The sequence below is a fragment of the Scardinius erythrophthalmus genome (assembly GCF_964197995.2).
Source record: "Scardinius erythrophthalmus genome assembly, chromosome: 6".
In the NCBI taxonomy this organism is placed as follows: domain Eukaryota; kingdom Metazoa; phylum Chordata; class Actinopteri; order Cypriniformes; family Leuciscidae; genus Scardinius; species Scardinius erythrophthalmus.
The window spans coordinates 13,129,570-13,146,419 of record NC_138226.1 but is presented as its reverse complement, the minus strand read 5'-3'; the positions used below and the strand labels follow the sequence as shown (position 1 = coordinate 13,146,419).

Sequence of the window (16,850 nt, the reverse complement as noted above, 5' to 3'; positions counted from 1 at the left end):
GATGAACCGTTTGAGGATTTTGCATGGTACATCATTGAACGTCAGATCACCTGAAAAGAAAAAACAAATCTTTGTTGAACTAATAAAACAGATCATAAAAAGAAATAAAGCATCTCTATAAGAGATGTATAAATTAAATTAAACCCTTGGATTATTTCTGTGACAAGAGCAACACTTTTTTTTTTTATGTTAATTGTTGTTTGGCGGCAACACTTACTCAGTATCTCTACACAATTCTCCTCCACAAGTCCACCTCCCTGTGGACATATCACCACATTACAATCATCATTCAATAAAGCCTCTAAGTTAACATTACACTTTACACCGGCTTGGTGAAGGCAACTGTCAACAGTGACTGTGAACACTGCAGTATTGAAAGCATTTGGGCAAATATGCTATTATCAGACATGTCTTCTAGTCAAAATCATCTGAGGTGGCTTACCAGTCTGTAATGTCAGTCTTTGATCCCTTCATGGTTCCATTACTTCTTCCGGATCTTCATCCACAATATAGTCACCCTCGAGTGTAGGCTCCTCTAATAAATGTTCCTCTTTTTCAGATTCCACCTCCATCTCTATCTCAGCAGGCTCCAACTCTTCTACAGGTTCCTCTACAGGTTCCTCTAAAGGTTCCTCCACAGGCACGTTGTTTCTGTTCATCTGAATGGCAACTATTTCTGGCATAGGCTCTAGTTCTGTCTCTGGTGTCTCTTCATTTATATAATCTGCCTCTAGCACAGGTTCCTCCACTATCACTGACGTCTCTTCTGATACTCTGTGTTCCTCTATTGTCTCTGGCTCCAGCACCCCTGCAACAGGTTCATCCTGTATCAGAGAAGCTTGTTCTGCTTCAGTCAGATCATCTTCCTCTATCACAGGTTCCTCCACTACCACTGACGTCTCTTCTCTGTCTTCCTCCATTGTCTCTGGATCCAGCACATCTGCAAAAGGTTCATCCTGCATTGGAGGACCTTGTTCTGCTTCAGTCAGATCATCTTCCTCTATCAAGGGTTCCTCCATTATCACTGACATCTCTTGATCTTCTATTGCCTCTGGCTCCAGCACATCTGCAACAGGTTCATCCTGCATCAGAGGACCTTGTTCTGCTTCAGTCAGATCATCTTCCTCTATCAAGGGTTCCTCCATTATCACTGACATTTCTTGATCTTCTATTGTCTCTGGATCCAGCACATATGCAACAGGTTCATCCTGCATCGGAGGACCTTGTTCTGCTTCAGCCAGATCATCTTCCTCTATCAAGGGTTCCTCCACTCTCACTGACATCTCTTGTTCTTCCATTGTCTCTGGATCCAGCTCATCTGCAACAGGTTCAACCTGCATCGGAGGACCTTGTTCTGCTTCAGTCAGATCATCTTCCTCTATCAAGGGTTCCTCCACTCTCACTGACATCTCTTGTTCTTCCATTGTCTCTGGATCCAGCTCATCTGCAACAGGTTCAACCTGCATCGGAGGACCTTGTTCTGCTTCAGTCAGATCATCTTCCTCTATCAAGGGTTCCTCCACTCTCACTGACATTTCTTGTTCTTCTATTGTCTCTGGATCCAGCTCATCTGCAACAGGTTCATCCTGCATCAGAGGACCTTGTTCTGCTTCAGTCAGATCATCTTTCTCTATCAAGGGTTCCTCCACTCTCACTGACATCTCTTGTTCTTCTATTGTCTCTGGATCCAGCTCATCTGCAACAGGTTCATCCTGCATCAGAGGACCTTGTTCTGCTTCAGTCAGATCATCTTTCTCTATCAAGGGTTCCTCCACTCTCACTGACATCTCTTGTTCTTCCATTGTCTCTGGATCCAGCACATCTGCAACAGGTTCATCCTGCAACAGAGGACCTTGTTCTGCTTCAGTCAGATCATCTTCCTCTATCAAGGGTTCCTCCACTCTCACTGACATCTCTTGTTCTTCTATTGTCTCTGGATCCAGCACATATGCAACAGGTTCATCCTGCATCGGAGGACCTTGTTCTGCTTCAGTCAGATCATCTTCCTCTATCAAGGGTTCCTCCACTCTCACTGACATCTCTTGTTCTTCCATTGTCTCTGGATCCAGCTCATCTGCAACAGGTTCAACCTGCATCGGAGGACCTTGTTCTGCTTCAGTCAGATCATCTTCCTCTATCAAGGGTTCCTCCACTCTCACTGACATCTCTTGTTCTTCCATTGTCTCTGGATCCAGCTCATCTGCAACAGGTTCAACCTGCATCGGAGGACCTTGTTCTGCTTCAGTCAGATCATCTTCCTCTATCAAGGGTTCCTCCACTCTCACTGACATTTCTTGTTCTTCTATTGTCTCTGGATCCAGCTCATCTGCAACAGGTTCAACCTGCAACAGAGGACCTTGTTCTGCTTCAGTCAGATCATCTTCCTCTATCAAGGGTTCCTCCACTCTCACTGACATCTCTTGTTCTTCTATTGTCTCTGGATCCAGCTCATCTGCAACAGGTTCAACCTGCAACAGAGGACCTTGTTCTGCTTCAGTCAGATCATCTTCCTCTATCAAGGGTTCCTCCACTCTCACTGACATTTCTTGTTCTTCTATTGTCTCTGGATCCAGCTCATCTGCAACAGGTTCATCCTGCATCAGAGGACCTTGTTCTGCTTCAGTTAGATCATCTTCCTCTATCACAGGTTCCTCCACTCTCACTGACGTCTCTTGTTCTTCTATTGTCTCTGGATCCAGCACATCTGCAACAGGTTCATCCTGCATCAGAGGACCTTGTTCTGCTTCAGTCAGATCATCTTCCTCTATTACAGGTTCCTCCACTCTCCCTGACGTCTCTTCTCTGTGTTCCTCTGCTGTCTCTGGCTCCAGCACATCTGCAACAGGTTCATCCTGCTTCAAAGGACCTTGTTCTGCTTCTGTGTGCTGTACTATTGGTTCTTTTTTAACCACTGGCAAAACATCCTCCTTGACCACATGATCAAAAGGCAAATCTCTAAACGGCAGCGTTTTATCCTGAACTGGTGGACTGGCAGAAGCTATAGAGTTGAAAGGAGAAAATAAGCAATTGAATATAGTTATTTAACTCTTTTAGGATTCATTTAACATTTAGTTTGTTAGATATTCTAAGCTGTCAGCAATAATGACTACTTCAACTACAACAACAACACAAATCTAAAAACAGTGTTTACTGAAAATAGGACAAACTGTTAATTATCAAACCATCATAGTTAATATTAACTGTATATTTGAATGATGGAATAACTAGAGCACAAATCATACCTGTTAAGGTGAGAACCAGCAAAAGTAATTTTCTCATCTTGCCAAAAATCTCCAAAGAGTTGCTTTCTGAAAGAGATGATTTAATAATAAACCAGTGTAAACCAACCAGTTATTTTAGTTTTCAATTAATAAAGTAAGACTAGAATTAATAAAATTATTATTCATTTAACAGGATTCCACTACACTGAGAGAAATGTTATTAATTGAACGGATTTAATTAAAGGTACACTGTGTAACTTTTGGCCCTCTACTGGTGAAAAAACAAAACTGAACATTGTTTTGGTTGTGCTTCGGCTCTGCATGATTGTTCGGATGAATATGGTTCTTTTTTATAACTAAAGAGAGAGAGATTTACTTCTCATAAATCATTCACTAATAGGCTATAACCAGTTCAGATGGAAAGGATATCAAGCTGAAGATGTTGTATGGCTACCCATTAATAGGTAGCTACTTCCTTGAAAATAAATTCCAAAACAGCTCTACAACAACCTATAATGAAATGACCCTTCACAAAAGGAAGTCAAGGAAGTCTGTTAGAGAGCTACATATGCCAATTTATCTGTTCAATAAAATACCTTACTTGCCCGTTGAGCAATAAAAACATAATCTGCGCGTCGCTTTTACAACATTTCAAATTCCTTATCGCTATCTCTAAAAAGCCAAGCCAAAATTCATGAGAATAAACAGACGGAAAACCAGTGCTGAGCTTGTCTGAGTTTATTATAAAATTTTAGACAAAAATAATGTTTTCGGACATGAAAGTATAGATGTTATCTTTTGTTTTGCTGTAAATTAATCACTAACACTAAACTGCCAATAAAGCCACTGGGAGAACGCAAACGGCTGTCATTCACTGTATTGCGTTAATAAAAAGCCAGTTAATATAAATGAATTAGTTAGTATTTTTCCAAAATTAAGTTTTAATAGTATTTTCGTGCAGTGACCATGGGGGCGAGAAAATGTGTGACGTAGCCATGCGCTTTTACTAGACCGTCTCATCCTAGCGTTTAATTGTTGAAGAGGACACTAGCCTACAAGCCTCAGAAGGACTGAACTATTGGACGCAGTCTCGGTAGGATGCAGCCTTCCGTTTGAGAAACACCCAATGTAGCCGGAGCAACTTTTCTCCATTTACTGATATGATAAGATACGCAATTTCCCTCGAAAACCATCTAAAAATGGTCTAAAATATCATAATAGGTTGGCATAATAGAAGGACTGATGATGTATTGACTGATTATTTAAATTTGGTTAATTTTGAACAAAAATGTTATACAGTGTACCTTTAAATTAACATCACTGAATCAACCAAAATACACCAAGTTACACCAAACACATTTAAGGGGTTAGATCAGGATAACATTGCAGATTAACACCTTCAGTTCGAAACAAAATCAAACAACTATTTTCAAACAAAATCACTGCAAGAGTATGAAAGAAAGAAAGACGGAAAGAAAGACGGAAAGAAAGAAAGAAAGAAAGAAAGAAAGAAAGAAAGAAAGAAAGAAAGAAAGAAAGAAAGAAAGAAAGAAAGAAAGGAAGGAAGGAAGGAAGGAAGAAAGAAAGGAAGGAAGAAAGAAAGAAAGACAGTTTTTCTTCAGAAATGTACTTCTTACCTGTGTTGATTTTGCTGGTCTGTGTTGACTCTTCACTTGTGTTTTTCTCAGTGCTGTGGGATCAAATCAGTGCGTCTTATAAAAGACAGTATTTACAACCCTTTTATAACCTTTGTCTTATCCCATTTCTGAGAGTACACTAGCTTTTGCCATCATGTGCTTCAACACGTTTTATGTTTATCTAAATAACATCTCATTATATTTCATTATTGTTTGCTTTTCTTGTAAACTTTTGTTTTTAAGTTCAGAGTACCAGGTCACTTCCTTATGAGATATACAAAGTTTAGAGATTGGATGCTCTTTCTTTCTTTCTTTCTTTCTTTCTTTCTTTCTTTCTTTCTTTCTTTCTTTCTTTCTTTCTTTCTTTCTTTCTTTCTTTCTTTCTTTCTTTCTTTCTTTCTTTCTTTCTTTCTTTCTTTCTTTCTTTCTTTTAAATTTATTTGACCTAGTTTGAGAACAACCCCCCCCACACACACATAATAACAGTGGAGTGGTGCATTTCGGTTGGGCACATGTGTGTGTGTGGATAACACGCACATGTGTGGATTTGACATCAGCACAACAACTGATATGGACAGGTGTTGATGCCATGTCATACCGAGGAAAGGAATACTGTGGATAAAGCAGCTGTCAAAAGTTTCATACCCACAAGAGTGTGAGGTCTCCAAATCAACATCCATGAACAATGCATCCTTGTTCCTGAAACCTAAACCCATAGCAGTGCAAAACAGCAACATATTATCTCTCTCATGTTATCTTAATTGCACACGTGTGGATTCTTCAGAATTATGACCGACAAATTTATTGTATTAAGCCAAACATTTCCCTGAAAGGGCAGCTCATAAAACATGAAGCCAAACTGTAGGACTTCAGCACTTTCCATGAAATTACTATTAATCACAGTTTCTACTGATAAATCATGTCTCAGGTTTGTGTTCAATAGAAGAAAGAAACTCATACAGGTTTGGAACAACATGAGGGTGAGTAAATTATGACAAAATTCCCCTTTTTGGGTGAACTACTTTACCTTCAAGGGCTTGATCTGAAACTTAGTTTGAGTTTGCTTATATTGTTGTAACCAAATCGTTAAGTTGATTCAGTCATAGCCTATTTTTGACTAAACCAAAACCAAACCAAAGGTTCCAAATTTGATGCAGTTTTATATATAAAAAAATGATTGTGCATAGCACAAAACTTCATAATATGATATTATTGTCATAGCTTTAAAGTAAGTAAAATTATAGAAACGTGGGAAAGATAGGCTATAGCCTATTGTTTTAATATGCATAGTTTTACAGAAGTAACAATATCTATATTTTGAAACTGTGGTTACCACGCTTGCCTATTAAAAGCATAAGAAAGATCACAAGGAATAAGATTTTTCAAGATTCATAAGACATAGGCTGTATGTAAATATGTCGCTCATATGCAAAGCAAAGACACAACACATGTCTCAGGGCATCTGCGGCGTGCTCGCGCATCGTTCTAACGAGAGCGCGCAAACCATCTTGAAGAACCTCCGAAGAACGAGAAACACATCAGACTCTCCACGCGCTCCTACACGCGCCGGACAATATGAAGATGAGTACAACACACATACTAACCTTTCCCGCTCTTCTCATGCTGCTCTACAGTAAGTATATTGATGATGCTTGTTTTTCGCAATATCCGATGCTCTTTATGTGGTGTGTCGTGTTCTGGACGTTTTGAAAGAAAGAATTTATGATTCTAACTGAAATGGTGGGAACTCTGAGGGGTGAGTTGTAAAACACAGATCCTAACTTTCATTAATAACTTGAATCTACATTTAGCCCTGTTAATAATGATATATACTTTTTTTTTTAAATGCATTAAATGATTTTTAGTGTTAGCCTTGCGAATATAATTGGCTGCTATAAAAACATTTACATGCTTAAAAGTTATTTCAAATTTTACAAATAATATAAAGAATATATTATATCATTATTATTTGTTTCATTTTTAATTTAATTACTTGTTTTATTTTATTTGTGTCTTGACATGAATGATTGTGTGTGTGTGTGTGTGTGTGTGTGTGTGTGTGTGTGTGTACCCATTATGTAGACAAAATGTCCCCACAAATGTGTCAATGTCCAAAATCCCATGACCTTGTGGGGAAATTTTTTGGTCCCCATGAGGAAAACAGCTTATAAATCATACAAAGTTACGTTTTGGAAAATCTAAACATGCAGAACGTTTTCTGTGATGGGTAGGTTTACTGCATGGGTAGGCTACAAAATACAATTTGTACAGTATAAAAATCATTACGCCCATAAAATAAAAATGTGTAAAAATTATGTCTATGGATTGTCCCCATAAAACATGAAAACCCATGATGTGTGTGTGTGTGTGTGTGTGTGTGTGTGTGTGTGTGTATAAAGGCTTATATTCAGGCCAAAAGTCCCCAGAAGGATAGCAAAACCTGAAATCAGCCAGTGGTCCTCAAGGGAAATAGATTAATAAACAAACTAATTAATGTAAAAATGCAGCAAGTTTGATGGGTAGGTTTAGGGGATGGAAGATACAATTTGTACAGTATAAAAATCATTACGCTTATGGAGATAGCGAAACTGGGTGTTGTGTGTGTGTGTGTGTGTTTGTGTGTGTGTGTGTGTGTGTGTGTGTGTGTGTGTGCTTTTTTCAAAGAGAGATTGATGCTTTGAGGGTCTGGATAGAATGGGTGGGGGTCTTGTAAGACACTGTGTTTACACAAACTTCTTTAACAGTGTTTGAACACATGAGATCCTGAAGGTGATAAAATGTCTGTGAAGAAGCTGTCCAGATCTGAACTTCAGTCTGATGTGGCAGAGACCCTTTCATGTCGCTGATGCCCCTTGCCTGACTCCTTCAGTATTGGTCATTATCATGAAGATTATGGTTACCCGGAACACCATGAGAAATGCTTGCTCCCACCCTAGAGAGATCTAAATATGTGTTTAACAAATTATGTAACAATTTACTTTTTGTATAGATGTTAAAAGAGTGATAAATGTAGCTATAAAATGTTAGGTTAACATTGACTTTCATAACATTGATTGGCTTTATTCTGAGAACTTTCAGATCTCATGCCACTGAGTGCTAGGGTTGTTAAATACATTGTGGGGTGGTCTGTGATTTTAACTCTAGTCCTCTTCCAGCTGAAGGGGTTTTAAGTTACAGCAGCACAGTACGTCTTTGTATCTCCGGGTAAAAAGACCCTCCACACCTTTTCTCTCTCGTCTCATATGAAACTCAGTTCTTTTCTACACGGCTATAGAAAGGGAGCTACACAGATAAAAGGAAAGTATTTCCCCTCACTTTCCCCCAGAAGTGCCTGTTTTTCAGTGTGTGAGGTTATCAGGTCTGGTTTGTGCCACCCCCCACAGCCAGACTCTGTCAGAAGAACATCCATCCATTATGTAAATTCCTACACATCCCTGTTCCTGGCACCACCAGAGCAGGGGGTGAGTGTTAGTGAGGTTTCACAATTGAGGAAAAACTTCAGTGTTTTTTAACTTCTCTTTACTCTATTGCTTATTTACTTAAATATTATATATATAGTATTGCTCAGGGGCATAATATAGAAAACTTGTAACACTTTCCTAAAAGGTTCTATTAATTAACAGTTCATCTTTGTTCACGTTAATTAATAACTTTTCATTGTTAGTTCATGTTAGCTCAGGTCCATTAAGTATTATTATTTGTTTTTAATAATGTATTAGTAAATGCTGTTTACAATAACTATTAGGCCTATTATTAATAAAATCATTAGAAGTACTTTTCAATAGTTTATGTTAACTATTGTAGTTAACTAAAGTTTAGAACCTCGTTGTAAAGTATAATCTAACATACACTCTTGATTAAATAAATCTAATTTAACGGATTGTTTGTGATTACACTGTAAAACAATTTTTTTGTGAATTTTACAGAAAAAAAAACCCAGACAACTGTGGTTGCCAGAACTACTATTAAAAATGTAAAAATGCAGAAGCAACAATTTAAGTTTTACACTTTACCTTTAACTGAAATAATGTTAATATACCAAATAAAATCTGCCTTTTACACAAAGACACAGATGGTGAAGAGAAAACTAAGAAGATACATAGTTATTTCAATAAATAACTATCAAATAAGAGCTGTGAACAAAGAGAATTATGGAAATGTCAATTAATGTTTTTTTTTTTCAGTTATGACTTATTTTCACTTCCAAATTTTTTTATTTTACTGTAAAATTACATGAAATGTCCCATTAGATCTATTTCAGTTTTTCACCATATAGTTACATAGTAACATAACGTTCAACAATGAACAGCTTTTTACTGTAGCATTTTAGTCTTTTACTGTCAAAATGAGGATTTTTTATTTTTTACTGTGTAAGTTAAGCTATATCAACAGTGCATCACTCTTAAAAATAAAGGTTGCAAAGGTTTTTCTTTATTTCATAGCAATGCCATAGAAGAACCGTCTTTGGTTCCCCAGAGAAACTTTCTGTGATCAGTTCTTAAAAGAACCATTTTTTATCTCAGTGTGAAGAACATTTTATAATCTAAAGAACCTTTTATTTGGATTTTAAAGGTTGTTCATGAAAACCATTAGTGCCAATAAAGAACCTTTATTCTTAAGTGGCAGAATTTCAATTCATCCTCAGTAAAAAAACAAAAACTTTATGGGGCAAACATAAAATGGTTCTCATAGTCTTTCATTGTAGGTGGATTTGTTTTTTCTACAAACTTAGTTTGCTATTATAAAAATGCTGTGGGAGTGTGTTCAAACACACTCATGTGTTTGTTTGTATCTTTTCTATCCTCCAGTTCCTAGCTCAGATCCTGTTACTGTGACGACAAGCAAAGCAAATGTGGAAGTGCATGAAAACACAAGTGAGTTCTTTAGTCTTCAGATAATCAGCTGGACGTGTTTAAAAGCTTTCAGACCATATTGATTTGACACTTTTATCTGTTCTTTCCAAAGATGCTGTCCTTTCCTGTGAGTTCAGGACAGAGAAAGAAACAAACCCACGTGTTGAATGGAAGAAGAGAGGCAAAGAGGTTTCATACGTTTATTTTGATGGCGATTTTACAGGTTTGTTGTTGTTTATTCCCTTATCTCTCTTGTTGTATATAGCTTTAGATTAGATATTTTATGAAATCTTTTAAAAGGAGAAGTGTCATTTACACCACTTGTGGCACCAAATGACATTCTGTTTGGTGCGGTCACATCTGCGAAATTTCCGTGAAATTTTACGAGCAAAAAAGGTTGATTGTCAGTAGTGTAATGATGATGTATGAAGCTCACACAGAAGTCACTTTAAAACCAAGCAGCTTTTTTTTTGGTCGCTGTTGAACCCATTGCAAAATCTGTGTCGGGAAATCTTTTACCCTCGTGTGAAACTTCTGATCGCACAGATTCCTATTGAAATTACTAGATTTCGTCCACGAAACCCTGCCAAGCAATTGTATATGTGACTGCACCTTTCAGTGAACAATACTTTCATTCACATACAGTATGTTTTTTCTTCAGAATGTTCTGACTTACTCTCACCATTACCAGGTGGATTTAAGAGCCGTGCGTCCATCGACGGGGCAACAATGACCCTCCGTGGTGTCACACAGAAAGACTCGGGAGTGTATCATTGCGAAGTCACAGCCCGCCAAGACAAAATCAAGCTGGGGGAGGTCACCGTCACCCTCATTGTGCTAGGTGGGAATGAAAGTCTTGTACTCTTATTTTCAATATTTACATGTGCAGCAAATGGTACACTCTTAAAAATAAAGTTTCCCAAAAAAAAAGAAAGAAGCATTTTCACAGCGATGCCATAGAAGAAAAATTGTTGGTTCCCCAAAGAACCTTTCAATAGACGGTTCTCAAAAGAACAATTTTTTCTAAGTCTGAATAACCTTTATTTTTAAGAGTGTATTCATAACTCCTTGTCTTAAACATAACCTTTCTGTCAGTGAGCAGTATGATCTGTCTTACATGGACAGTGCCGCCACATGCGCCGTCATGTGAGGTTCCAGAAAAAGTCACGAAAGGATTTTCTGCGGAGCTCCACTGTAAAGACAAACTCAGCGTTCCTGCTGCCACCTACAGCTGGTACAAAGACAACAAACCACTTAACATTGGCAAGCCTGCTGAAATCAACTACACCCTGGACCCCAAAACAGGGACTCTGGTTGGTGTAGTGCTACAATCTCTTTCCATTACATGGGCAAACATTTTGATCAAAACATTGACCTTCCTGTAGCCTTTTCCCTTGACTGCTAACAAATGCTGCTTATTGTTTGTATTTGATGCATTTATGGCATATGTGAATTATATACACTGTTTCTTTTCCTTTGCTTTTGAACAGAAATTCAAGACGGTATCCAAATCTGATGAGGGTCAGTATCGATGTGAGGCATCCAATGGAGTGGGGGCACCCAAAAGCTGTGCAGGCCAGCACATGAAGATAACTGAATGTAAGTTAATTACAAATTGGTCATTTAAAGGGATACTCGACTTTTTTTGGAAATAGGCTCATTTTACAACTCCCCCAGAGTTAAACAGTTGAGTTTTACCGTTTTCGAATCCATTCAGCCGATCTCCGGGTCTGGCGGTACCACTTTTAGCATAGCTTAGCATACATCATTAAATCGGACAGGACCATTAGCATCTCTCTCAAAAAAATGACCAAAGAGTTTCGATATTTTTCCTATTTAAAACTTGACTCTTCTGTAGTTACATCGTGTACTAAGACCGACGGAAAATGTAAAGTTGCGATTTTCTAGGCTGATATGGCTAGGAACTATACTCTCATTCCTGCGTAATAATCAAGAAACTTTGCTGCTGTACCATGGGTGCAGCAGGTGTAATAATATGACGCAGCGCCTGAAAATAATCCCCAGCTCGGTAACTTCCAATGTGACCGGGACTAAGTTTGTCTAACCTATTAGACCTATTTATAGTTCCTAGCCATATCAGCCTAGAAAATCACAACTTTACATTTTCCGTCGGTCTTAGTACACGATGTAACTACAGAAGAGTCAAGTTTTAAACAGGAAAAATATCGAAACTCTTTGGTCATTTTTTTGAGAGAGATGCTAATGGTCCTATCCGATTCAATGATCTATGCTAAGCTATGCTAAAAGTGGGACCGCCAGACCCGGAGATCGGCTGAATGGATTCGAAAACGGTAAAACTCAACTGTTTAACTCTGGGGGAGTTGTAAAATGCGCCTATTTCCAAAAAAAGTGGAGTATCCCTTTAAAGAAATAAATTATACATGATCTTTTGAAACATTGTTAAAAGAGTAAATTGAAAATGTACAAAGAGGGCATTCAGATCAAAGATTTAGATCACACATTTAGATCAGATGAGAATCTTGCGCTGTCCAGTGTTACACTTACTTATACTGGCGTGCTTCTGTGCAGCATCATGCTAAAATACAGGTTTACAGTAACGGACGCGACTGTTAATACGTTATTCGTAGTGACCTATGATAGATTTATTTCGTGTCTTTCCTAGAATGGGCAGTTTGTGACTTTGCGAGATAAACAACATAAAGTATCACTGGTATTACAAAACATTCAGTGTCACATGCCAATCAAATACAGACGTGACACAAATGACACGTTTGAAAAAATATTACTGACTTTAATGCATAATTGATATTTAAAATATCACAAAATTAGTCTATTTATTTAATATTTTGCGTCACAATTACGTCAGTATAGGTGCTCGATTCATCTGTCAGTCACTACTGGAGGTGTCACAACACACGGCAACATGTTCCACGACTCGGTGTCAGTCAGGTGTCGTGTGAGTGTCAGTGTGTCGCGATAATGTCAATGACACATGCCACTATCCACTGGCACATGCCAATAATGTCAGTGACACATGCCACTATCCACTGGCACATGCCAATGAAGACCGGATGTGCTAATAAGCATAGTGACATGTGCCATTGGCTTCTGTGCATCAGATGCTATGTCACTTAATGTTAAAACTGCTACTGGAACTGGCTGGCATCTACACAACCGTTCAAAAGTTTGAGGTCAGTAAGACATTTTTTTGGAAAGAAATTAAGACTTTTATTTAGCAAGGATGCAATAAATTGATCAAAATTGACAGTATAGACATTTATAATGTTGCAAAAGTTCTTTTGAACTTTCTATTTATCAAAAAATCCTGAAACCAAGTATTTACAAAAACTGTTTTGAACACTGGTAATAATAAGAAATGTTTCTTGAACACCAAATAAGCATATCGTCACCTTCCTAAAATAATTGCCCAAGTCATTTTTTCAGGTTTCTCAGAAAACACAAAAAACTGAACCAATAATTGAGGTTGAGTAGATTTTCGTTCTTCTTGATGCCATCTTGAAAAGCTTGTAAAATTGCCTAAGTCTCATTGTCTTTTGACAGCTTAAGTCACACTCTTGACATTGGCCATTATACTACAGGGGTAGAAATGCATGATCTGTTCAACTGAGAATGTGGGCGATTTTACCAGAGGTGGCCAGCATCATGAGGAGATGACTTATGCAAAATAATATTTTTTGTCAAAAAATTACTTAGGCTATTATTTTAGGAAGGTGACGATATTGAAATATGGGAGACTGGAGTAATGGCGGCTGAGAATTCAGCTTTGCCATCACAAGGATAAGTTACATTTCAAATTTGAAATGTATAATTTTTCACAATATTATGTTTTTTTTCTTTTTTTTTTACTATTTTTGAATCGTGGAGTTTGGGATAATTTTTACCCCTGCAAAAACATATTGTAGTGTAGGGGAGAGCGAGGCACAACCCAACACTTTTTTTTTACTTTCTCAGTTTTTATAAATCCACTTGGGGTTAAGAGAACCACTTGGGTTTTTTTTCCCCACATTAATTTCCCATATGTCTAGTACAATTATGTGATTTTTACATGCCCCATAGGTGGGGTACATTGTAACGTGAGGGGCACATTGTAACATGACTATATGCCAGATTAAAATGTTATCTGATCTAATCAAAGAAATATACAAGACAAACTAAAACATTTTGTCAATAAAATACAATTAACTTTTTCATATAGGCTAAAATATCTTTATTCACCATTTTCTCTTGGTTTCTCAATAGAATTCATAAAAGTATTGAATAGAATAGCATAGTTCTAACAGGGGCACATTGTAACGCAATGTTGTAACATGCCCCACCTGTGCAACTGGGATTTAAACCCGGCAATTGTCTTCTGCTGGTATCTATCTCAACTGTTAAATAACAGATTGGCGATTAATCTAAAAAAACAGAGATAAAAAAATAACTTCATTAAGAAATTTACTTTTTCTATGGTTAAATGTTCAGGGATATCTTCCAAAGATTTTTTCATTTTGCCGCAATTTTTTCTCTATATAGTGTTGATATGGCAACAAATAAATACACTAAATTTCGTCATGCTTGCATGTGTGGAAAGTTTTAAACCATGTGTGTTACAACTAGCCCCGCATTAGTTTGTGACCCGCTCAAGGGCGTAGATTTGGTTTGAACATTGGGGGGGTTGAAGTTTGGGTATGCCTCCTTCTCATGTGATCATGGTATAAATATTGGGGGGGGTTGTAATGCATAGATTAAAATATTGGGGGGGTTATCTCCCCCCAACCCCCTCACAAACTACGCCCCTCACCCGTCCCGCTCACTTCTAATAGTTCTGATATTTAGATAAAAAGTGCATAATTATGACCCCTTTGCATATCTGTTTGACATGCTCTGTTGCAGTTGAGCTCAACATGACAATAATTATAGCATTAGAAGTGGGAGCGTGCCTGTTGCTTCTCTCGTGCTGTGTGTCCATCTGTCTGTGCTGTCGACGCTGCCGCAGTGAGTGATACTTCATTCAAAACAGTATATGGGCTGTTGGGGAACTTACTATACCTGTTTATGAACCCAAATGTGTCTTGTCTTCATCTACTAACATAAGTCTTGCATTTACCAACAGAGAATAAAGGAGAGACAATACAAAGGTAAGTCTTTTTGCAGGACTTTTTAATGCACTCTAATCTATAAGAATAAAACATAACAGACCATTTGAAACAAAGTGGTTATTTCTCTTCACTTTTCTGCAGAACAAAGACCAGCTGTAACCCTCCAACAGATGTAAGTCTTTAAGTTTCCTATTTATAACTTAATAATCAAATGATACAGTAATGACACTGTAAAGGCTTCTGTTTATAATAATGGCTGGTCCTCATCAGAATGTTCATCTCTCTCCTCAGCCGAGACGCTACAAACATACAAAATCCTTTGTGCTTTGAAGAGTGTGCACATTTTGGACAGCACCATGCTGACAGAAGTGAATTCAATTGACCTCACAGGCCGGAGAATTAAATATTACATCAAATACGTGTCTATATCTCTGCTTTGCTCTAAAGGGCCATGAGGGTAAGAAACACGCCCCCTGGTGGTGAGGGCTGATTACAGCTGAACAATCCACAACAGACCTAAAGTTAATCTCTGCTGTTACTCTTCTACTACTGTAAAAAGCTTTTTTTGGATACTGCGTATTATTGTAATATTATTTTGACTTTGGACTACCTAGTGTTTATAGATACTGTACAAATGTTGCACTATTTTATGCCAGATTTGTCCAACGCAGGTTACAGGCAATGGTTTCAATCACCAAGCCACTGAGCATAAAGGGCCGACTACAGATGTGATGGTCCACTTGATCTGAGCGGAAACAAGCTTGACTTGTCTCAGGATGTCTCTAAAGTCTATTAATCATCATACAATCAATGTTCAGTAGAATGTTAATCATTTACCTTGCCGTGTTTTTTTTTTTAATGTTTCAATAAGTGTCATCAGTTGTCTGATGATAGGTATTTCCCAATAAGAGAGAGAGAGAGAGAGAGAGAGAGAGAGAGAGAGAGAGAGAGAGAGAGAAACATTCACTGTCATGTCATTCAAAAACCTGTTTGACTTTTTTTTTCTTTCTGTTAATCAAAAAAGAAGATATTTTGAAGAAGTGGCTTTCACTGTATGGACAAACAACCGAGACATTTCTCAGAATATCTTCTTTTACATTCCACAGAAGAAACAAAGTCAAATTGGCTTGGGACAATAGAAGTGAGGTTACATGATGAGATAATTGTCATTTTTTGGGGGTGAACTATTTGTAGCGTGCATAGAAAGCCAAGAGACAGAAAATTCCTTTCAGCAACTTCGTACTTTTTGTTTTCTCAGATCTGCACACTTCTCTTTTAATTACAGAAGCAGTTTTAACCAATCGAACACTTTTCACTAGACATGCATAGTGATAACCAAACAATCCACCATAGACGACACTACACTATCCCTTTAACATCTAGACAGAGTTAAACAATGTGTTTGAGCTTATTTAACGGTTTGGTTTAGCTGATTTGATGTTTTTTGGTCTTTTGTTACATTATCTATGTAAAATGAAGCAAATGCAAAATTCAGACTTCATTCTAATATATATATAACCTATTTTTACACAGAATAAATTACTTTAGCATACACTTTCACTGTTAAATAAAGAAATGCACAAATCAGTTTTCCAAGTTGTTTATTTAATCATTGGTTTCAAGGCATCGATAAAAGTCACATCCAAAATCAGGTTTATACAACAGGGTGAGACATTTCTTTGCTTTGGAACATTTACTTGAAGTGTCACAGGACTGTAACGTTAGTATCAATCAGCTTGTGAAAAATGAAAAAGAAACTTTTTAAATATAATGTGCTTTATTCGCCAAATATGCAAACAAGGAATTTGTTGTGGTTTCCAGGAGCAATTAAATAAGTAGGATTAAGAATAAAATAATATAGGCATATAGGCTACATAAAGATGGAGTAAACAGAAGGCTGATTTCCAGATGTGCACATTATGCAATATATACACAACTGTATAAATATAAATTTACAAGTATTCAATAATATCTGCGTCGATTTTCACACTTCGGACACTGAGAAAGTCAACACCTCCTGATTCTGCTGCTGGCTGTTATTTAGTACAACTAATC

General features: G+C 37.4%; 1 protein-coding gene across 1 annotated transcript; it reads left to right on the top strand.

Annotated features, from left to right (window-relative positions):
- The first annotated feature begins 6,343 nt into the window (after nucleotides 1-6,343).
- Nucleotides 6,344-16,381, top strand: jam2b (junctional adhesion molecule 2b). The gene is made up of 10 exons (XM_081368793.1): nucleotides 6,344-6,491; nucleotides 9,667-9,732; nucleotides 9,824-9,934; nucleotides 10,403-10,552; nucleotides 10,837-11,024; nucleotides 11,202-11,310; nucleotides 14,590-14,691; nucleotides 14,810-14,834; nucleotides 14,937-14,967; nucleotides 15,087-16,381. The coding sequence occupies exons 1-10, from the start codon at nucleotides 6,434-6,436 to the stop codon at nucleotides 15,123-15,125; spliced, it is 879 nt and encodes a 292-aa protein (XP_081224919.1). The 5' UTR covers nucleotides 6,344-6,433; the 3' UTR covers nucleotides 15,126-16,381.
- Nucleotides 16,382-16,850: the final 469 nt, after the last annotated feature.